The sequence below is a fragment of the Pleurodeles waltl genome, chromosome 4_2 (genome assembly GCF_031143425.1).
Source record: "Pleurodeles waltl isolate 20211129_DDA chromosome 4_2, aPleWal1.hap1.20221129, whole genome shotgun sequence".
NCBI classification, from domain to species: domain Eukaryota; kingdom Metazoa; phylum Chordata; class Amphibia; order Caudata; family Salamandridae; genus Pleurodeles; species Pleurodeles waltl.
In genome coordinates this window covers 340,068,156-340,092,603 of record NC_090443.1, presented here as the reverse complement: position 1 = coordinate 340,092,603, position 24,448 = coordinate 340,068,156, and the positions used below count along the sequence as shown (strand labels likewise).

At 42.5% G+C, this 24,448-nt stretch overlaps 1 protein-coding gene across 4 annotated transcripts in view; it reads right to left on the bottom strand.

Moving 5' to 3' along the window:
• Positions 1-12,790: 12,790 nt before the first annotated feature.
• TRIOBP (TRIO and F-actin binding protein) overlaps positions 12,791-24,448 on the bottom strand; it is an 82,864-nt gene continuing 71,206 nt past the window's right edge. For all 4 annotated transcript variants that reach the window (XM_069231383.1, XM_069231382.1, XM_069231385.1 and 1 more), the window contains exons 13-14: positions 20,841-21,005; positions 12,791-13,859 (exon numbers count right to left, since the gene is read on the bottom strand). In XM_069231383.1, the coding sequence (XP_069087484.1) occupies positions 20,844-21,005 (162 nt within the window). In that variant the 3' untranslated portion in view covers positions 12,791-13,859; positions 20,841-20,843. The remainder of the gene's footprint in view (positions 13,860-20,840; positions 21,006-24,448) is intronic.

The window sequence follows — 24,448 nt, the reverse complement described above, 5'->3', positions numbered from 1 at the left end:
TTTCAAGGTGGGCACCAGGTATAAAAGCAGGGCTCTCAGATTCACTCTTCAGGTCATTTCTGGACCTGTAGAAGGACTCCAAGGACTGCCCTACTGCCTATGGCTTGCTATGTACTTCAGTGAACTGCCCTGCTGCTCCAAGAGGACTAGCCCACTTTGTGCCATCAGAGGACTGTCCTGCTGCATGAGACCTGCTTTCCTGCTTGAACCCAAGACTTCCAATGTGACTGCCAGGACTAGTTGGCTGGCCTCCTGATGATGAGTCCCAGGGACAAAAATGCACAACCATCTTTGACCCTACCTGGACCCAGCCTGAGATTCCTGATCCTCCATGTGGTGCTCCACTAGTCCTGGAACCTAGGACGTGATGCTGAAGGTGTCCAGATAGCCCAAATCCAAAACTTGAGACTTAGAACATTTTCTGCCAAATGGGCTCTGAGAACAGAGTGAAGACTAGGACCTACCTGTTCACCGATTGGACCAAGGTGCATTGCTGTTCAGGCAGCAAATGCTATTCAGTGGCTCCTCGCATAAGGGCTATCCAGCCTCAGAGAGCCTTTCTCTGCTATTGCCTACAGCTTCATCCTACTGGAGACGTTTGACATAGATAAAAAGAGACTAAGCCCGAATGTAGAAATCTTCACTGTGACTTCATCCAGTGGATCCCCGATGACACCACCTTCTTGGACACCACAGGCTGCCTTACCCAGCTGAACTTTACCTTCTGAGAAATTCTTCCAATTATGAAGAGACCAGACCCAATGCACTTAGTGTATCCGAACCAAGCTTCATCATGAGTGGCCATAACATTCAACTTTGCCCCAATCTCACAACTACATGTCCGCAGTTAGAGCTTTGATCTTTCAGGTGCTATTGAACACTTTAAACTTAAAAAAAAAATCATAACTTTGGTTCTCATGATTAGATGTTTATCATTTTGGTGTCAAATACATTAACATTTACTCTATTTTTCTAAATTAGCGTGGGATTTTTCCTGTGTTGTCTCTTCACTTTTACTGTTTAAATGCTGCGTAAATAATTTATAAGTTGCCTCCAAATTAAGCCTGATTGCTTTTGTGCCACGCTACCAAAGGGTTAAGCAGAGGTTAATTTGTGAATTTCTGTGGTTCACATGACAAGGATTGTGGCTGTTGCCTCAGTGGGGTTTTACCTCCTTTAACCAGCAACTCACACTAAGCCGTCAGCATTAACCATGCCTCACTTGGCAACTTGTGGTAAAAACGATAAAATAATACTGTATCTAAATTACTCCTCTCTATCATTTGACCAGGTCTATGATGTAATAGAAACCTTTTTTAGCACAGTAGACAACACACAAGAAAAAGTTACTACTTACCTCTCAGTACAGTTCTTCAGCATTGGAATCGTTCATAGATTCTCATGCACCATAATGGGTCATTCCCGGCGGATGAGATGAGAGTCCCATTGTAACAGTAACCTTACAAACACAGAGGAGAGTATAACGGGCCTTGAACAGTGTCACTTCAGTAGCCCAATCACATCTTCATAAATGACCCAAATTTAGCATATGTGGAGGCAGTGCTCTGACCCTTCCGCCTTGCAGATGCCACCCTACCATAGATTTCCAGCACAAGTGTAAAAAGCATAGATTATTGAATGATGAGCCTCACTCTAAGGAAGAGGCACAGTTGCATGTGAATCTAAAAAAAGATAGCAACACTGTCATTACAGGTGAGTAACTTTTTCATTATTCAGCATTGAATTTTTCATAGATTAGCAAACCTGCATCACAATTGCAAGGAGTACCACATACTATTGCAGATTGTCAGTAAGATTATGGCTCATTTTTATCTGAAAAGATGACTAAGCATACTTGTTCCATCACTGTATGTCCATTTGCCACAGGATCCCGGTGGTATTGCTGAGCGAAGGTATAATACATCTTCCAGGTAGTCACTTGGCAGATTACAGTTATGCTGAGTCATGCATAGGGCGTTGCTGTCCCTGTAGTGAGGGGTGGTAAAAGCAAGATGGGGCTACTGGGCCCCAATAATGGTGGTTGAGGTCATACCCAACTGGTGTCCCTTCTATTATGGCACTGTAATCTGGGCCCAGTACAACCCTTCCTGCCCTTGACTCTCAGGGTAGCAAGGGTGAGTAGTCACTGGCTTCTCAAGAGTGCTCATGTGTGTGTGTGTGGGGGGGGGGGGGGGGGGGGGGGAGGGCAAGATCTAAAAACTCAGTAGTTTACCAACAGACAATAACAATGTCTCTCCCAGTGCTCATATTTTACGTAAAAATGACTTTAGTCATGCAGCAGAACCTAATACATGGTTATGTTCTCCAATCAGTACTACACCCTTTTTCAGTACTCTCTCCGCTTTGGTGATTTATACCATTATAGTCTATGGTATACTGAGGGCAGAAGCAAGGAATATGCATAGGTGCAGATTACTCCACTTCTATCCCTACTAGTTGGATGAGCAACTCAGTTCGAAAGCTCTCGACCAAGGTATTACATCAAAAGCAAAAAGTCTGAAGTCTTACGCTCTATTACTCAACATGCGTTTAATACCGTTCTGTTTGGATGCAAGCCTTTGCTTTACCTGCTCAATGGAGCTACAGATTGGTTAGTCTTCACATTAGGGAGATCAGCTGCAGCTTCCCTTCTAAGCAGGAATTAGTGGACAAGATCAGTACAACAGGTCTTGCATAGCCACAAGACATCTTTAGCAGCTGTGGTTGCCCCAGCCGAGTGCAGACAGGTACTCAGGCAAAGCAGTTCTGGCCTCAGGGTAGATATGTCAGTTGTGAGATATCCTCTGAGGTTGTGCCTTTCTGACCAATAGGGTGCAACTTCAGCAGCAACGTAGCATCTCTTCTTCAGCGCTAGCAGTGGCAGAACCAACTTGAGAGCCCACAGCAACTGACAAGTTAGTACTTGTGCTGGTTAAGTCTGGCTTCTCCTGGACAGTCTCTCCTCCTGCAGGGTACTTTCCTTTTCTCAACACGCAAACACGCAGGAAGGAGTTTAGGGAGTAGGCAGGCCCTCAGCTTCTCCAGCAGAAAGTGTAGATTTCAAGTAATCCCCCCTCACCCCGGAGAGGCAGGCTGACACCTGCCCTGGTGACAGAGCAGTCTGTCAAGGGCTCTGCGGAACACCCTCTTTCTTGGTCATGAAGAACTTGAAACTGGAACTAAGTGTGGTGGCTTGGATTCCAGGTTTACAGAACTTCCTGATGGGATATTTCCCCACTGTCTTGTTGGTTTTCTGTCAAATGTAATTTTCAGGCTGCTCTGCAGAGGCAGCCTTTGTGCAAAGTGATGGCCTTAATTGCAGGTAGGAATGAGGCTGGCTCCAAGCAGGAGTATCAGAAAGAGACAACGAAGCATGAGATTTCTGAATCTAGCGGTTTTCAGCCTTCCTGGAGTTGTAATTGGAGACAGACAGAACTTCTCACCAGGAACAGAAACTGAAGTCACAACCCTTACTCCCATTATTTACAAAATGACTGTTCTCAGAAGAATTAATTTAGCAGCCGTTTGCTAACAAGGACTTTATGCATTTCAAAACTTAGCCTGGTTTCCACCTTCCAGCCACAAGAATGCCTGGGGAAGCTCTACTCATTCTATATCTTATGCCATGCTATACAAAGGGCATCCACAATAAATTCAACTTGCTCCAGTACTCAGACTTACGCAACATACAAAGTCCTACTACCACATGTTTTGCACACGCACTGCACATACACACAGTTGACATGCAGATGGATGAGAGTGCAAGGTTCTGAATATCAGATGAGTGGAATTTTATACAGGGGTGGGGGGGGGGAGCAGTAGACAATGTTCCCACTGACAGAGAAAAAGGTCTGGGCACACTACAGATTCATAAAGTATGGTACAGTGCCACCGCCACTTTGATGAAGTACTCACGGTAGGGGGAAAAGTCCACTGCCTACTGTACAGGCACACTTGGGGAACCAATCCAGTGAGCAGTACAGGCTGTGGGCCTCACATTATCAATGTCTGGCGTAGATTAGCAAGACATCATGGCCAAAATAAAAGTCAGGATGTGAGTTTCATATGTAGTTGGGCAATCAGGGAAGGCTTACACATCTCTTTAGTTAGCATGCAGCAGACATTCCTGTCCCAACAGCCACGGATACAGCCATGCTCCTCAGGAATGTGCGTTAGAAGCGGACTTCTCACTTTTGTGAGAAAAGGTAATTGCTGCCGTTACCCAGCTTGAAATGTCTTGTGTTGCTAAGTGTATCCTTTCCACAGGTTAGAGAAAGATACTAGTATCAGATCAGATTTTCTGAATTGTTTCATTCTGTCAAGACCGAAATGTAGACGTGTGCACATCCAAAGATTGAAGAGCCCTGTTTTCTGCGTCCACAGGAGTCTGGAAGGTTATTGGCTCATTAAGGTAACTTGCTCAGGAATTTTGGGTATAAATTGTGCAGTTTGTGTTCACTGTCCCCTAATCTTTAATCAACTGCAGGTATGGCTATTTTATTGTAAACGCCTACATTTTGCAGACTCTCATAGTGGAGGCAAGCACGTGCAACAGTGTAGTTAGCTAGGAGGGATACTTAAAGTTGATCTGTGGATTGCTTCAATGGAGCTCTCATTACATAAGATAAAAAAAACTGTTCCCATTCCTAGAGTGAAGGCTCTGAAGAGGGCTTTTATAAATTCCTTTGCTACTCTTGGTGACCAAAAGGAAGGGCATACCATCGATCAGAAACACGTTGGCATCGGGGAAGGTGACCTGTGACTGATGTGTGCCTGCTACGTGTATGTGCCACTTCCAGTTAGGTGTGGTAGTTTCTGATTAGGTTGATCGGAGAGTAAATACAGATCTCTGGATGAGCATCAGATGCAGAATCTCTTCTATGTCCATGCATGTCTTGTTAGTGACAGTGCTTTGGCCTGCACAGGTACATGTGAGCAAAGTAGTATGATGGAATGTCTAGGTACGAGAATTCACAGAATTAAGGAGACAAGTTGAAAAATTAAAGGAACCTGAGCTGTACTGAAGGACCTGCCTGTGGTTCCTTCCGATTTTGTTTGTGACCATAATAGAATAGATGGCATGTATACTATATGTATGAAATCCATGAATAAATATTCTTCAGCCACTTGCAATCATCAAGAATGGTTCCGTTTCCAGTCTTGTGATGACCCCTGCAATTAATGGGAGAGGAAGAGAAGCGTACACAGGTCCCGGACCATGCAATCAAAAATGAATTTCCCTACAAGCCTGTCTGTGGATACCTGCTTGTATAGAACTGGCATTTCTAATTTGCCCTTGATGCAAACAACTGTAACTATGGCTTTCCCTATGCTTCAAACATTATTCTCTGCAAGCTATCATTCAGTTCCTATTCGCAGCAACTCAGATATGCTACTGAGATTGTCAGCTTGGTCGTGGTCTGCTTCATGTAGATGCTCCAATCTCAAAGACATTTTGTGTTTTATGGCCTAGTGCCTCAGATGCTATGCCTTCAAGGAAAGCATTGGCGATTGTGCATCTCCTGTTTATGCAGATCATCAGTGTTGTGCTGTTCATATAAATCAATTCCAAGAAAAAATGTAGCCACAGGAGGAAGGATTGAAGACTCAACTTAAGACTCAATGATAGTGCAACTCTCATACAGAGGACAATCATCATGGACAAGATTGACTCCCAGAAATGGGAGGTGGGATGACCTTGTGTAATAGGGAGGGTGAAGGGGATGTCGACTACCTAGTTGACACCATTTTAAGGCTACTATACTGTAACACTGCATTTGTAAGGTTACTGTATGACAGTAAGGGCCATACGGGAAACTCAAAGTAGCCCTGGGAAATTTTGTCAGACTGCCTCCCATGGGTTGCAAAGCGAGCAATCTTGACCACTACAATGGGGCTTAAGAGATTTTGCCCCTTCCTCCGCCACAACACATTCACTCAATTTTAAAACAAGTTGAAAGCATAGTGAATTATGATATTACAGTGCACCAGAATACAACAATCGTTATTGGGGCTCTCACCATCACCCTCCAACAGTGCCTTTCATCTCACCATAGACCCTCACATGTATTTCACTTGTTTTATAGCACTTCTCTTACTTGTGCAGGGTACTGAAACCAACTTTCTAATCTGTACCATGTGGTTTACATGTAGCTCTTTGATGGCAGTTCATAACTCACTGTGCTAGATTACGATGGTAACTTATGAACTGCACAGTAACAACATGATGTCTGTGACAAAAGCCGTATCCCACTGAGCAGTGCACGTAACATACTATTCTGTGATCTGCATAGTGCACGTTCTTTGCAGCAGCCATATTAACCCTCTGCGCTACCTTACAGGAGTCAAAACTGATACTAGACAAAATTCTGATCTGTGGAATGTAATAAAATATCTACTTGTCCATGTGACAAGTTGCTTCATAAATCTACTTGTCTTTTTTAAAAAAAAATGTACTTGTCCCTTTGGTGCCATGTAGTGCGGCAGCTGTGAGAATAGCCTCTCTGATTATGCCACAACTAATACTATAGAAGGGCTTGAATACTAGCAAGTTCCTTATTTGCCACCTTTTCGCAGACCTGTACACTGGGGCTGGAGGCAGCAGAAAGCAATAGTTTCAGGGCAAACTTATTTAACTGCATGTTTTAAGGGTTCTCACTAGCTCTTCACTAATCTTTTCCCACTCAGAGAAGCTTGGAAATTCACTCCTGACAAGGGCAGAAGCAAAACTTCTTCCAGGGTTGTGGGGGGGAGGGAGTGGTTCAAAACGTGAACTTGTAAACATCAACATTTTTTTACATGAGCAAATCTATACATGCATAATTACTTGTTCTAAAATACGGTTCACACATCTTCTAGAAGTATAATATAATAATTAGGTCTGGTGTTAACCAATATCTTTTGTTTTTATATATATATATAAAAAAAAAAAGAATAAACACAATTCTATCTCTGTCTGTCCGTCCATTCGTCAGCTAGCTCCATCAGAGTGGTGGCAATATGCCCTTTCACAAGCATAATATCAGCACAAAGTAGTTTTGTTCAGTGCCGGGAACTACTGTGGCAATGTGTGCTTTTTGAGACCAGAAATTGTTTTTGCCAATGTTTATTACAATGGTGAGGGCCTGGCAGCTCCCACAACAATAACATTTTACAAAAGCCATGTAAAAACACGACACACATTGACAAAAACCAAAAGACTGACCATCAACGTTGGACCTTTTCGCTTTGCCACTGCCTGTTTAGTTTCAGAGTGACCAGTTTCAGCAAGATTAAGGGAAACATGATTCTCCCCCTCCCCCCTCCCCCTCCCCCCCGTCCCCCTTTGTGAATATTTATTGGACCCCAAATATAGGCCATTGTTACCACTCAAGGGAATGGGTTCTAGCATGATATTTTTTTTGTTGCAAGGCATGGATGCCTAAAGGTGGAAAATATGTGATAGCAAGTCATCACTTTGCCTTTTGTATGATGGTATTAGATTAGCAACCATGGATGAAAAAAAACATAATGACTCATGTTTTTGTTAATTAGCATACAAATGCCTCATATGTGGAAAATAAATCTAATTCCACCAGAGTGGTTACATTCAATATAATTTTAAAATATTTATGATTATTAATTGTAATATTAATAATAATTATATAGTCCTTAAAATATTAATAAAACGTCATTGTATTCCTCATATATTGAAATAGATTATATTAATATTCCCTTTCAATTTCAAATAATATTAATTGTCACATCTTACATAGACAATGTATGTCAGGAGTGAACAATTTTATCATTCACATTCGTCATCTTCTTCTGAATAGGTGTCATTCTCTGCGTATGTCATTTTCACAGGTGGGAAGTCTGCACGTCAGTGAACTTGAGGTCATGTAGACAGCAGATACGTTGACAGTTTGCAGTTCCTAATACAGTTGCAAGCTGATAGATCTAACACAGCGTGAGGTGCTGCCTGCCACCCCCTCCAATCCACGGCCAGTTGCTTTGCTCCCTCGTATTTTTGCAACTTGTACCCTCTCCCAATTGGACTAGGTGTCTGTGGCTTTATAATTCACACGTTTGGCATATTTATTCAGACAATTCATGCAAGGTTGGAGTTGAAGACGGTCTATCTTACCCTTCTTTGCGCAGAATAGGTGATATTTTAAGTCATTCACATGGTAAATTGAAGATTTTGGAGCATACAGCAAGCACGAGAATTGTTTCAATTAGTCCATTAGTTCTTCAGTGAAATCCCATTCGTCTCCGAGCTGCAAAAATGTTTCGCGTGTATGTCGGTTGGCAGACAGGATTTTGAATGCACTTCCTTTTCCCGCAAATGCGCCTACTGTGTCACATCTGGTAAACGTATGGAGAACTATTAAAGCTCGACAAACATTTTCAACAAGAGTTGAAGCTATTTTCCACCATGTCAGGGACTCGCATGCGTATTTTAATACCACATTTCAGAAACAATTTAGCCATGATTCGGTCATGGAATCCTAAACACATAATAAACACATTGGTGTCATCCAAGCTCATTACTGCCTCATAAACCTCATTAGCAGCGTGGCTGAATATCCAGGTATTTCCTCAGCAGGGGTAATGTTTTTCTGCAAGTAGTTTGCTAGAACAACTTTGTTTGTCTTTCACAACAGACCTTTTGCAGTTGCTAAAGCCCATGGTAAGGGATGAGAGAGTACATCCGTCATTTGAGTGTTCCGATTCTGTGCTGTCACAATGATTCAGCCAAATAGTTCTTGGTCTGCTTTCATGATGATTATCCTGCCATTGCTGTTCACTGCCTTCTTCTTGGACATTTTAGTGAACGGTTTAAGTTTGTTCATTTTCATTGGGTCATGAAACTTCTTAATAGGTGGATTAATCTCAAGTCGCTCAAGTTCACAGTCTGTATAGCACTGTTCATCTATTTCATGCACCTTCATTAGGTTTGCTACTATGTCTTGAGATGCAGGGACTGAGATTATGTGGCCCAACAAATGGGTTTATCCAGCTTTGAAATAGACCAACAGCTTTTGTAAGAGTATCTTCATCTTTTTCAATTCAGGACTTATGTAGGTCTGCATGAGTAAGATCTGATCTGTTGTTATGAACCATTTACCTTATCTGACACCCACCCCACCCCTCCCCTCCCCTCAAAAGGCGCTTCAGTGTTCAGCTATCATGTAATATCTTTTTACAGCAACCACCTTGAGGTTGAACCTTGTTGAACCACCTAGAGTCTGTGTGTCTTTGTTGACTGTTACCTTTATTGCATGATCGACCGGAATTCATCCAAACGGATTAACATCTGATAGTCGAACTGAAAAGCATCCCTTGATGAAGTTGTTGTGTTTCACTGCAAGGAATGCCATTTTGGCATAGTATACAGGAAGATATCTAGCATAGTTTATCCTGTCATATGCAAAGCACCATGGTATCAGAGTGTATGGCAGTAAGATGTAAATGCCAATTTCCTTCTCAAGCAGCACGTAGCACAGCCAGCAAGACATTTTAAACAATATCCACATATGACATCCAAAATGCACAGATCTCTCCATTGTGATGACTAAGATGTTCCAGGAATACATCCCAAAGCTGTTTTACTTCAACAGAGGCAACATTCTGCAAGAGGTGGTCTAATCTCTGTTGGCCTAAGTCTTTTGCAAGATCATTAACATCCTCAATGAAGGAGTAGACTACCTGAACGTTCTCTTCATAATTCTTCTCCTCACAGGGAATAAAAAGCCAGTCTCAATATAGCTTCATACACGCACTTGTGTACTCAAACTGCACGACTGTACATATGATCTTCTGGTACAGATGATATTGATCCTGCTGCTATCATGTCTGCTTCAATACGAAGGCCAGCATCTTGAAAGCGTTTTCCAAGAACGGACATGACATTGCAAATGGTGTGAAAGGTGCCCATTCTAAGTATAATTCATTTTCACTTTCCTTTAAGCTTCCACACGATCTCAGTTGCTTTTGCGTAGGGAGCCCGATCCATGAACACTACAATATTTGCCAAATGCAGAGATTCCCTTATAAGCTGTTTAAAAAAAAAAAAAAACAGTTAACTCAGTTGCAGGGGCATTAATAGTGGGCAATCAGCCAATGGAATCCTGTGATACACTCACTAGCTTTCTAGTACCGATATTAAATCCTGTCCAACTTGGTATTATATGTGCGAGGCTCACTTCTTGTCTTGTAACAACCCAAATTATGTTCTTATTTTGTGCAACACATTCGGGCATGACTTTGGTATTTGTCATCAATGGCTGAGGCCCAACTCGGTCACCAGAAACATACATGAACAATTCTTCAGTATTTGTGGTGGTCAGTGTTCTTTGCTTTTGTTTCTCAATGCTTGGGAGAGGAGTTTAAAAAGGTTGTGGTCCAAACAACTTGGGCTGCACAGCTACAATGTTGACTAGACGAGTTGTGAATATGAAATCCCATGACCAAGTCTGTTTGGAATGTGAATGATTTCAACTTTGCCTGTCACCGTTTTTACAGCGTATGGGAGAAACAATTCCTTGGGGGGGGGGGGGGGGGGGTTCTGCTAGCCATTTGTGACTGCATATATAATGTCTTGACTGAATTATTAGATAAGTAAGGCAAATCTTTTGGACAGCTTTGTGGTTTCTGGGTCTCCTGTCAGATGTCCTAGTAGGAACAGTTTAATTTACAGTGCACGATTACCTTAATCATTATCAATGTCTGATAAATGACTATAGCCATGGTGTGGATGTCAAGTTTGTTTAAATCATTGTTCTTGTTTGCGATGATGTTTGATCAATGCTCTTGTTCACGTCTGTTGCCTTAACCTTTAAAACTGATAACTGTCTTTTCAAATTCTGATTTCTTTTCTTACAACGTCATGTAGCATGACACTTAGGTTGGGGCAATAATTTTCCTTGGTTGTCTGGGAATATGTAGAGGCTGTCACCAAACTCATGAGTCCAATTTTTTTCTAATATACTTTTTTATTGATTCGTCTATTCCCTGTATTGCTCTGCATGCCATGAAGGTATCAAGACTTTCAGTGAGTCGGCACACGTATTACCTCTTTGTTAGGATTAATCACAGTTCTAATGTATTAAAACAGTTAATCATATGCTTCATCGCATATTTTTGTAGAGAACGTCTGTTTTAATGCTAGCATGATATTTCTCCTTTGTTTTAGCCCTTGTATAACAAGTTGCATGATAACCGGCTTTTGCAGCCACTATGTCCCTATTATAAATTACTAAGATCTTTGAATAACAATTAATGGTTGCACACCCTCGCAGACTTTTGTCAGCTCTAACCTCTGTGGCCTTGATTAATGTCTCATGCGTTGATGTTCCTTTGTAGCATTTTATCTTTCCACAAAGTATACATTCTTCAGCATACACGTTTGACTTTATGATGTTCTTCTGTATAAGCGTTAATTTGTGCACTCGTTCCAGCACCATCACTGACACTTGCTTCAGCTTTTCGCTTAACAGTCTGTAATACTCTCTTCAGGTAAAGAGGCTCCTATACTTCCTGTGGTAAAATACTTGGGAAACTGTGTTGCTTTCCACATTTCTCACAATGTCTAACAGTGGAATGTGATTCCTTACTTGAGCTGCCTTTAACAGTTTTCCATGATGAGTAGTCTTTAGGGCTTGTCAGCATAACTCCATGTTGGACATTTGCCCATAAATGAATTATAGGCTGGGGGAATCAGAGGGGTAGGATGTGCTTGTTTCAGTCTTATTCACAATGCTGCATGGTCATTCACCACCAGCTCTGCAAAACTAAATTAATTAAAATATTTATACACTTTACTTGGTCTACTTAATATAATTATCAGGTTATATAAACACATTTACTGCAATTGTAATTTATAACACCAAAATTCACTATAAAATAAATTATGAAAAAATGTCCACTTACATCGAGGTATCTTTGGAGTGGCGTGGTAACTCACAAAAGTCAAAGAGTTATGACTTGCTATCACATATTTTGAAGAAAGAGTTAACATCTCCAGCCTGGGTGAAGCCCTTATGCATCACTGACCTTACGTCCAATGAAAGTGGTGCATGGCTGCTATGTGATGAATTCAGATTGTCCTATAGAGAAACCTCAAAGATATAGAGATTTATGGTCTGGCTCATAGCCATCTTCAGCTAGCACTGCTACATCATTTATTTCCAGCATGAGTGATGCATATTGTTCAACCTTCCGGATGTAGAAGAAAAACCTAGCCCGGTGACTTCTACCATAGAAAAGTTCAGCTAGCAAAAGGGAAACCATGGCCTATACCCATCACTCCAAAATGTTTGCACACTCTGCATCAGGGCATTATCTTTCAGGTTTGTCATCTACACTTACATTTTGTAGCATGCCTTGAGGCAGGTGCATGCTGTGGGAGTGCAGAGAAAGTCCTACCAAACTTGCAGGGATAAACTGAGCATGGATCATTTAGACAGATGAACATAGACGCTGGGGAACTATTTAGCCGTCATACAGGATCACTTCCTGTTCTGGAACTCACCTATATGTACTCCCAAGGGGTGGACTGACTGTATAAAAGTTAGACCATCAAGTCTCCCCAATAATCACTTCACCTTGCTCCACAGCAAGAAACTATACTGTACATGTCTGATGGGCTCTATATACATTGATGTGCCCAATGATGTTCCTTGTCAGTACAGATCTCACGTTGCTTTGACTGTCAGATAACAGATTGAGAGGAGCACAGGAATAAATTAAAGAAATCATAAAAACTCTTGGAAACAAAAAAAAATTCTAAATGCAGAAAGAAAAAAGAAATATTTTAAAACTTTTATTAAGTGAACGAGTCTATTCTTTCCTTTAGAAATGGTTTTACATATTCAGTAATTTGCCCCCTTGCAGGCCCAGTCTCTCGGCCCCAAAACCAGCAGTAATCCACCACACTCTCCCACAAACTAGGTCACCTCTCCTAGTTTTGGGAATAGATTAATGTCAATAGAATACAATCAATACAAGACTCCCTTGCTCCTGCATCATCAACCACTGCAACCGTCAACAATTTATCACTGCCCATTCTCCTCTCCTAGAATCGAACCATGTAGCCACCATTCACACTCCAGACAGCTTTAATCAAATTCTAACAGCAGTGTCCGGCAATTGCCAAAAAAGAAGTTGGCAGGTTCCTGGAGAAGACGCATATTCAACCAAAGGTGCAGAAAGGCACCCTGCCCCTCTGTGGTCCGAAACTGGTGTCCATACAATCCTCACATTCTCAAAGGTGCACCTCCAAGAGGCTGATCTGTCCAAAAAAACGAAGAGTGCAGGGCAGAAAAGTCAGTCAAGATGGGGGCACCAGCCTCTGCCTGTACATTTAAGGGGGCAGCACACAGTGAGCACTAAAATACCACAGGCTAAATCACACTTCGGTTCCTAAAGTGCATGCCAAGAGGGTACAGTAAGGCAACACCTGGCTGAAAGGTGGTGACCAATCCTCAAAGCAAGCACGTTTCACACTGCACAGCTGTACCTTTGCACAGTACAGTAACTGTTAAAACCTTTCAAGGATACGAAGAAAAAACCTGTCACAGTCACTATTTGCTCCCTGGGAGAGGCAAACAAAGCAAGATTAAAATAACTATACATTAATATATTTATATATATATATATAAAATCTTTCACATATAAAATCCAGAAGGTGCAAGAAATCGAGAGTACAAAATGTCCTCTTGGAGGACTGTAGTGGAAGCACTGGTGAGTTATGCCGAAGGCACTGGTGAGCTGCAACCAGCCATAGAGTGACTGTTGAATTATTACTCTGCAGGCGCTGGGCGAGCTCCACTGCATGGGTCCCAAAAACAGACTAAGCAGGAGGACGTGGAGGAGATCTAGAGAAAGGCAGAGATTAAGTGTTAGTAAGGAGGCAAAATCAATATCTTTCTTGCACTGCTCATGGTCATGATTCAGGTGCGACCTACATTTGGGCTGTAGCAGAAAATGCTCCATCTGGCCTCTCTGTCAAAGATGGAATGTCCAGGGAGCCTTCACCTGTGCTCTATTACCATATGTTCCCAATGCAGACAATGCTGTAATGATCCAAACAAGTTAACTATCTCTTCCCATATCTCCCAATTCTTTCCACTCCCCTGTCCCCGCCCCAAGCCGTAGCGCACTCATTATTATGCAGATTGGTCAGTGCTCCACTGATCTACCTACACAGAATAACTTGCACATCTAGTCCAAGGTATACCCCTTCCAATAGTTACCTGAAGATAACTCATGAGGTTGATGCTCCTGAAGTGGCAACTAGGCTTGTTCAGTGAAACAATTACAAATGGATCCCAGAGTCCCGCCCTATCCTTGTTTGGGTCTACTTCTATTATGAGGAAACATTCACAACAGAGTGTTTTCCCAACTACTTAACTTCCCTCAGCCATAAGGCATGCCGAGAACTTGCAAGAAGGTGCCGTTATGGTTGTGTAGGTCTAGTGTGGTTTAAGCCTTCTTAACTTTAGTTTCACTTCCAATCTCTTCTAGACTTTTCACAATTTTGAAACCAGTCTAGCCAACTCATGACCTCGATCTTTAAAAGGTTCAGGCTAAAGGCTGTGTCGGAGCAGCCAGAATTGAACCATGGAGTGTTTCCAACCAAGGTTGGATGTGAAAGTGCTTGACTGTGAAAGAGAACTTGCTGGACTGACTGGGGTCTGCAGTGGCTACCATCCCCGGAATGGATCTAAACCCTGCCCACCACCAACACTGCTGCCAACAAAAAGCAGCCCTACTCTCCTGCAGCACAGTACATACATGCCACGTTCACTGGGTCCAGTCAGTTTGCACCCACGAGTTCAGCCTTGCAACTGCAAAAAAGCAGATGATGGGCAGAATGTTGAACAATGTCAAAAATTCACCCCCAGTCACAGATCTCGGCCCAAATACATTGTTTTTTGCTTGTCACATGATTCCAGTTTGGACTCAGTCATTTGCAACTCAATCTTGACCCTGCTCAATGGACTGAGATGCTGCCTCGAGGGACTGCCAGTGGCTGAGATTAATTGAAGCATTCCAACCATCACCTTGTTGTTTTTGCAGTTGCAACTGAAGAGAGCTATGCTGATTCGAAAATCACCTGGTATCTACAGAACCACAACATACCATCAACGTTTTCTCCTATCCTCATTGTTCACTGTACTTGTGATTTTGCTGGTTCAGGGTTGATTGATTGCTACTTGAAAAAACATATCGTTTTGAAGTCCTAACAACAAAGGATATTCTAACAAAGCTTTCTAATAGAGTAGTTTTACTTCATCAAAAGTCTAAAAGTGCGGACTATGTGTCTGTGGAATTACAAGGAAAGCAATTATGCACTGAGTCAAGGAATCGTCACAGTTTGGCCAAATTCTACTGGTACTGACACCACATTGTGCTATTACACCTATGACTATGAATCAACTGACATTCATTTATTTAATTTTACCACCATACATGAACAAATAATACATAATGAACTGAGTAGTTTAAATAATTTTATTAACAAAGCAAAAATAAAAAATTTAATAAATTAACAATAAGGGGCATTTCAGTGAAAAGTTTAAAAACAAGTTTAACAGTATCCCTTATGCATTATTAAGATTTCCTGCCACGCTAGGCAGGGTAATGCATTCCATTCCATCCCATCCCATCCCATCTCACAGACATTTCAATTTTTGTCAATGCAGCCCTCACTCTTCCAGCTCATCATTTTAGCTGCTAAGACTTCCCAGCATCAATCTCTACAAGAAGTGATAATTGTTTCCCACCAAAACCAACCTAAAAGAAGATGGGAGGTAGAGTGACTACATCCCAGAATCCAACTCAACAAGAAGTGATACCAGTGCAACTCCAACCTAAAGCTTCATGTCTGTGCTTTACCTCACACAACTGCTCTGGGTTTCCACAGCTAAGAGTGAACACAGACAAAGGCATTACATGTTTATCCACGAAGGGCCTTGTGCCATAAACCTTACTCCTCTACAGCAGATAAAGCACCTACAAGTTAACATCTAGCATGCCAAGCCCAGCTCCCAACATTACCATTCCCACAATTACATGCCGGCCCACCCCCCCACCCCACAAAACAAAATATCCTCAACAACACAGGGGCAACCACAAACACAACCCACCTGCACTCAAACTATAAAACACACATTCCAACACATGGTCATTAAAGCACGTTCTGCAGTACTTTCCATTGCAGAATTCTGCGATATCACCCATGACAAACTTGGCAAACTTTCCTCACAGAAAATGGCCTGATGGACAGATCCTCACACACATAATAAGGGAAGAACCTCCCCGTCATAAATAAGCCCTCCTAGTCCTGCACCATACACAGACAAGCAAATGACTGCACCTCACACGCCACTTTCCACAACTTTGTCAGCCACCTTCTACATCATCTACAGAGCTCATGAACAGAAAAATGACAATGCAAAATTCTCAGACCTCCTCACTACCTAGGAGTCTCTGAGCCAAACAATTTACTTACCTTCAATAAAGCCTTATCTGGTAGAGGCTATCTAGCTGCAGATTTCTAACTTTAGAACAGTGGTTCCCAAAATTGTGCACCGTGGCAACCCAGTGCGCCACCAATCTCAGCCAGGGGCACCACGGTCACTTCAAAACTATCAACGCTGCAAACAATGTTCAAAAGTGAACCTTTGCAGATAGTTTCAATGAACTGCAGTTCCTGTAATAGCCACCAGATGCCAGTATGAGCACAGACTTCGGAACATCAGCTCTAGTTGCATCATTTTTATTGCTCATCGTGACAAAAAGTGCAGATTTTGAAAAGAATGGTACCCCTGCCCAACACACTCAAGGTGACTCAGTTTTGTTTTCACTGTTGCATTCTTTCAGCTTTGCTGAAATACTGCTGATATTTTACTCTCTTTTGAAGTAGTGAAACATGCTGGTGTTAACATGTTTTTCTACATTCCTGTGTTAGTAACAATCAGTCAGGCCTTTAAATTATCATAGATTCTCAGGCTTACCCCTGCAACAAATTGATATAATTTGGATTCCAGAATGTATGCAGTAGGAATTTATACATATCCTTTTTCAGTGTCTGATGGTGTACAGAAACAACAATCTGCCAGGATTGCATTTAGCATTTTAATGTATTCTCTTTTCCCTCACTGTGAACTCATGCTGCATTAGCCATCATTATACGTCTCTGCTAGAAGGCTGATGAATGAGAATTACAGTGCACACTGTAGTCCCCCACTGCCGCCTGCCAAATAAATGTAATGTAATGTGGAGCCGCGGCCAACGACCAATTGGTCAAGGGAGCTGCAGGTTGAAAAAGTTTGGGAACCACTGCCTTAGAATTATCCACAGGTGTAACACTTGATCAGGAAAGGTTTTTGAGCCGTACCCCTACGTAACAGTAGATTGCATTGTTCGGCTCTACGTGGTGTCGTCTAGTCTGAAAGTGACATGCGGATAAGTGCCACCTCAGCACGCTGTCCTCGGTTACTTTCGCGACTTTCCACACCAGGAGCACAAAGCCATGATGAGCACTGATCCAACTAAGACCCTTGCAAGGGTGTGCCCTACAACCCAATTGTTTCACAGCGCGGGAAGGATGGGAATGTAGGTCAGAAATCTGCGGCTCAAGAGAGTCTCTACCAGATATGGCAGTACCACAGGTAGGTACGTAACCTGTTGTTCATCTGATAAAGACTTCTAGTCACAGAATCCTTACTTTAGAATGCATACCCAAGCAATACCTGTCCTTAGGTGGGACTGCAAAACTAATTAAACTAGAAAGCCTTGTAGGACTGAATGGGAGAACTGCCTATCACAACAGACCTGACTGCCAAGGAAGTAGTGCTCACTGAACGAGTGAAGTGAAGTGAAAACCACACTGCTGTCTGGCAGAAGTCCAGTACCAGGATGACACGCTCCAAAGCCTGTCTGCCAGGGGTTGCCAATGGTTCTAGGTCAACCTGTGCTTTCTCTACAGTCTTACTCTGCTTTGTGATATCAGTGATTTTTTTTTTTTTTTTTTTTTTTTTTTTAGGTAAAGCTACCAGACAGCACACAGTTTTCTGGATGTGAAAGACACCTGGCATTACCCAAGAGAATAAAGGGGGCTTGTTGCTGTATAACATGCCTAAAAGACATTGGCAAAGCCAATAGCATAGGTGAGACCCATTAGCTTTGCCAATGCTTGCTTAGTTTGTCTTAAGCACTCAATGAGAGTGCATGCTTTCCAGCTGTCTTACTAGTGTACATCTCTCTCTCTCCTCCCCCCCCTATGTATTCAGTGTTGCTTTCTCTCACCAGCTTGTTTTTCCCCTGGCTCGCCCTCATGAACTTCTCCCCCATGTTGATTTCTTGCCTGTGTTCTTCTCCATCCACACTCCATGATGTGTTTGCTTTTCTCTGCACCCTCTGTACTGCTTCCCACCCTCCATCAGAGCCCCTATGTTTCTTTGGCATACTAAGCCCCTTTGTTGTTTACGCCCTTCCTCACTCACCCTTGTTGCCTTCACACCCTTTCCCCCAATGCTCCCTTGCACCCACTTAAAGGGAAAAAATGCTTTTGCACTTTATTTTATTTTATTTACAGATCCAACTTGGATTTGTAAATTAAAAAGGTAAAAAAAAGCCCATGCCAGTTTGTGGCGCAACCATGCACCAGGCAGGTGCATTAGTCGTTTTTTTCCTCTTTTAATTCTTCTTTCGCCAGGCTGCATATCTGCCGGAATGCCATAAAGCATTCCCAAAAATCTGTGACAATACCAAAAAGGTACCAAAGGCAAATACTTGCTTAGTATTAGGGCCACCATTTCAGCATCGGGTCAAAGTTTTTTTCTTTGACATCAAGTACACGATGTTCAGCATCAAGGAAGTAAGGGGCATACGTTGTCCCCTTTTAACTCCTTTACCATTCTCCAATCTTGATTTCCTTTCAGAGTAGAGTCAGAGTCTGAAGGTTTCTCCCCAGCTGGATCTTTGCGTTTCAATCCAGGGAACTCTTTGGACTTTACCTGCCCTTTGACTCCCATTAGCTTCAGTGTCAAAGCTATTTGAGGTCTTTGAGTCCAAGGTGTCTGATGGATCAAACTGCACCTTTGGCCTTCCCGTTTAATACATTTTTGAGTGTTCGTGCTTTTTCAAGTAAAATGGCAGCCCAGTGTAGTCATTCAGCTGGGGACCACATGTGAAGTTCAGGAGGGCCGCATGCGGCCCCAGGGGCGTATTTTGAGTACCACAGCTTTAGATCATGCTGCAGCACAGAGACAATGCTTTATAAACTGGAGACAATGCCCCCCACCCCCGCAATCACAGCTAAAGACAACCTACCCCTCCATCTTGCAAGACCTTTCAGCTAACCTACGACAGTCAACCATCTCACCCTTACCCACATAATTAAGTTTTGAATGGGATTCATTTGCAATGTCCTTCACGTGCTCTCTTAGCCACTCAAACGACACCTGCTAGTTCAACACAGACCCCTTAAAGTCCAGAAGATTCCCGCCCCCCAGAGTTTCATCCTATATCCCTTCATCTTCAACTCTACATGGAGTCCCCTAGGGTTTAACTCACAGATAACTAAGCAGAAATTCACAAATAGGCAGATTATCAAATTTTATTTGAAAGTATCCTCATGTCCGGACACACTATGCCTCAAACACTGCCTAGAAGAACCAGTCAAAACCTGGCTCCATTACATCAACCTGGACTCAATCAAAACTCAACTTTCACCCAATGCCAGATCACTTTGTCTCACCCTGGAAACAGACTCCGCAATCAAGGAATGCTACCAAGTAAAACACAGGCAATCTGGTTTCAACTCTTTCTACTACAGAAAATGAAACCTTTCCTCTAAGAAGGAACACTTTAGAACTGTGGTTCAAGACCCTGTACTTTTGCATACTGATGGTGGCAAAGCCCTTCTCTATGGGCTTTAAGACTCAACACTCTGACGACCTCCAGGGCATCCACCACAGTGCAGTAAGTTATTTAAGAAATGAAAAATTATAAACACATCAAACTCCCTCCTACCACACTGAAGGAGCATCACTGGTTTCCCTGGCCCGAATAACCAGCTTCAAAATCTCTCTGCATCACTTACAGAATCATGACCACTAGCACCTCCGCATACCTGGGTGACAAGTTCACATTCAACTACATCTCCAAGCACACCCAAAAACAGAACGCCATTCAAGTGAAGTCAACTATGTGCAAAAAGCACAAACAAAATACAAAAAAAGTGATCCTTCTCTTTTATTTATCGGGGACTGGACCAACATCCCTGTATTCATTAGGAAAGCCCACCCAATGTAAATTAGGAAACGGCTGAAGAAGCTTTAAAGACCATGAAAGAGCATTACCTGTCTACTTCTGCCCCCTGTCCCTCCAGCCACTCTAATCGCTCACTGTATGTTTCACACCTTAATAACTTCACTGCCTTCTGGCTAGGTCTGCAGTGTAGTAAAAGCACATACATACGCTAGTCAAACTAACTTGTCCAAGAATATTCTGTATCTCAAGAAGGGTTCGTTGTCACTCAACTTCACTCGAGGTAAGCCTAATACGGCTTGTAAACATGCAACCAAAGTACAGTTACCAGCCTAGATGCCAGGCAATCATGCTCAATCTTCAGTTTCCAAACACAGTTACCCTTAATTTGGTAAGCTTTACAGGCAGGTAACAAGATAACTGAAGGCAAGATTCTCCTCCACCCACAGCCAATATTTAGCACCTCAAATGACTCCATGCACTGCACTTCACCTTTCTAGTCCTGTGTCCCCGTCACTCCACAAATATGTCAGTCCATACACAGCAGCCTGCAATACTACCTCTTGCTCTACTCTCACCCTTTAGTCTCCAATGCTGTTGCTGATCGCCGCCTCTTCCTGTAGTGCCACCATGGCGAGACGCAGGTGCTCTTTTAGCTGCTCGATCTCCCGTTCTGAGCGGCTCTTTATGTTGTTCAGCTCCACATAGATATCGTTGTACTTCTCAGAAGCCAGGCGCTTGTCCTAAGATGTGAAAGCAACAGAACACTTTAGACAATTACCATGCAATTAACCACAAAACTAAACATTCAAATACCGCAAAACATCTGTACCTTTGAAAAAAGAATAGCTGTGGCCAGCCAAACACGTTTTTAAGTATTCTAAGTGAGAGGATTTTACTCCATGCTTTTGAAGCAGGAATCAAAACTGATTTTTATCAATAAAAATACAATTTAATTTAAAGATTGAACCATGAAACTGACTACCCCCGCTACATAGCAGGGAACAGTCATCAGCCCATAAGTGGAAGACCTCACAATAAATCCTTCCAGGATCCATCGTAGCCTAGGGTGAGGGTCATTCCAACAGAGAAGGTAACACATCTGGTATCATATTGGCAACTACCTTAACAGGGACAGAGTTCCTCAGCCCAGACCAAAAAGACTCTGAAGTCAGTTTTTATGAGCAAACACTTCTGCCTCCTTTATTCTACTACTACGCAACGTGTTGCAAGTTTTGGTAAGGAATTTTTTTTTTAGTGCCCTGCGCTCACATTTTTGAGTCACTCTCTGGGGTTGGGCCTGGCTCTTTTTACATGGTTATCCTTAAACTTTTTTGCCTTCTTCCTCCTATTTTTTCTGACCTGTTTTGGTTGGCTTTAGGACTCTGGGCACATGCGCTCTGTCTAAATTGTATTGGTGATTGGTTTCTCCATGACCAACATATTTGATTTACTAGTAAGTCCCTAGTGAAGTGCATTGTGTGTGCCCAGGGCCTGTAACTCAAATGGTATTAGTGGGCCTGCAGCACTGACTGCTACCACATGAGTAGCCCTGTAAACATGTCTCAGCCCTGCCAATGCAGAGTCTATGTGTGCAGTTTTAAACTACCAATTTGACCTGGCAAGTGCACACACTTGCCAGGCCCAAAAGTTCCCTTTTACTACATGTAAGTCACCCCTAAATGTAGGCGCAAAGCAGGGCCATGGCGAAGTGTATTTAACAGGTAGGACATGCACTAGTGTGCTTTACATGTCCTGAAAGTGAAATACTGCTAAGTTAATTTTTCACTAGTGCAGGCCCTAGCTCTCCCGTAGGGTAACCTGGGGATTGCCTTGAAATGTATTTTAAGTGCAATATCCCATTGGGAGCAGTTAGATATGTAGTTTGAGGTCTCTGAGCCCACAATTTAAAAATACATCTTTTGTTGAAATTGGTTTTTGAACTGTGAGCTTGAAAATGCCATATTTAGAAAGTGGGCATATCCTTGCTTAACCATTCTGTGCTTCAATCTGTCTGCTGAATACATATCTGGGTCAGGATGGCAGTTGGGCTGTTTGTGCATTCACTCTAGACAGACAAAGGGAGCTGAGGTGTGTCCTGCATCCTGATGGGTCTTCCTGAGCTAGAGTGGTGGGAGGAGCCGACACTTTCACCCGAACAGGGCTGTGCCTGTCCTCACACAAAGCAATCTCGGACCCCCTGGAGTGTGTCTGGGGCCAGACCTGGGAAAGGCAGGAACTTGTGCACTACAAAGACTTCTCTTTGAAGTCTGTCTACTTCAAAGACAGAAATGGGTATAAGTACTGGACTTCTGACACCACATAGTTTTAATCCTTCTGCACTAGGGACATTCTGCCAGGAAGATCTGGATGCTGTAGGAGGGCCTGCCACTCCTCATGTTGCTTTGCTGTGCTAGCCAGCTGTCCAACAAACCGGACTCTGCTTTTTACATTCTGCTTCCAAAGGTTCTCCTAGGGATTGGACCGAGTTTGCCTCCTGGAAAGAAGTCTCAGGGACATCAAAAACATTATGTGCCAGCATCTGGGCTCTCTTGCTGAGAGTTCTGACTTGCCACCTGGTGCTAAATCCAGCTCCTGAGCCCTTGGGAATGAGTTCTGGTGTAACCAAGAAGAAACAATGTACACGGACTCTGAAGTCCTGCCACAGCGTGAGTCTGGAGTGCTGTGTCACCGAAATCCGTGGCACCCAGCTCAGACTCTACCGCAGCACCGGTGGCCCTGTTTATCTTTTGTGCTTTGTACGTTTAAATGAAGTGTTGTATAACGTGTTCATTTGTAAAGCGCAAATTCAACATTAAATTTATCTGGCACTCAAGAGGTTTATTGTTAACTCAACGCTACTCATTTTAATTAACATCAGAAGAATGAAAGGCTGACTGGAGCCACTGGGATTCAAACCTATGGCCCAATGGAAAGACAAAAAACCCTGAACCAATAGACTCTGATGTTGGCTTCAACTCTGTACTGTACAGTGACAGCCTGGCACTGCGTGTAGTCACCTATGATGCAAGCATTGATTGCTTTATAAAACTGTGCAAAAAAAAAAAAATGCAAAGTCTAAATTTAAAAAAAAACAATAGCAGGCTTTGTTCATTGCCATTCAAATTTTCTTTTGTGGTTTGTGGCAATTCACGCACAATATGTTTTCTACTCTTCAGATCACCACCTATTAGATTGCTGAATATTGCAGTGGTGGGTGCATCACCATTCATACGTTTCCAGTAGTGGAGATGGGATAAAGAAACAAGCTCCTGCACACACGTTAATACCCATTTCCTTCATTGGAAACATTACTGTACCTTATGTAAATTAAATTTAAGGCAATTGGTTTAGGTGGTAAATCAAGCATCTTTGACATTGTTGTCTACCACTGGAAGCTGGAAACACAGAGGCACAAGCTGTATACTTCATGGTGAGTCAAGATGGAAACCAGTAACCACTAGGGCTCACTATCTAACTCACCGGAGTCCTGTGAGGAGTTAAAGACCCAACTACTGTCTTCACTGCGAAGGGCAAAGCAGCATTTAATCCTTTCTTATCAAGGAAGGATAACATAAGTAGAGTTAACAAGTTTTGTCCCCAACAAAACTTCATATGAACATACACCTTTATTTTTAATTTGCCCCCCGCCTTCCCAAGAAGCACCCCTCCAAAAAGGTCATACCATTTTGTCTAATCCTTTTCACAGGATGATATGCTCCAGAGTCAGTTAGGTGCCTCGAGTCCTGCCAGTATAAATTGCATGCAACGGCTACCTCTTGCGGTTTTGCTGCGCAGTTTAGCACTGGCTGCTGTAAACCAGGCGTATCCAACGAGTACCTCTTGATCTATTAGTAGCTCTCCAGCTAACTGCAAGTAGTTGTCCTGTGTGAAGTCCACATTTACATACTGTACCTGCTTCCATGGATTACAGACGTAATCCTTGCCTTTTTCCACTTCGGTATCCCAATGCATTTCATAAAGTCATGGGTCAGAGAGAACAGATTTCATTTATAAATGTGTTGCATTTATTATTCCATTTCACATGTACAAAATATAACATCTGCTTTTCAATAGTTAAACAGTGGATCAATTATTCATAAATATGTATTCATACGATTCATAATACGTGACAGAATTCAATAAAGTTGCAACATTACCATGTGAGTTCCTGCATTTTACATCA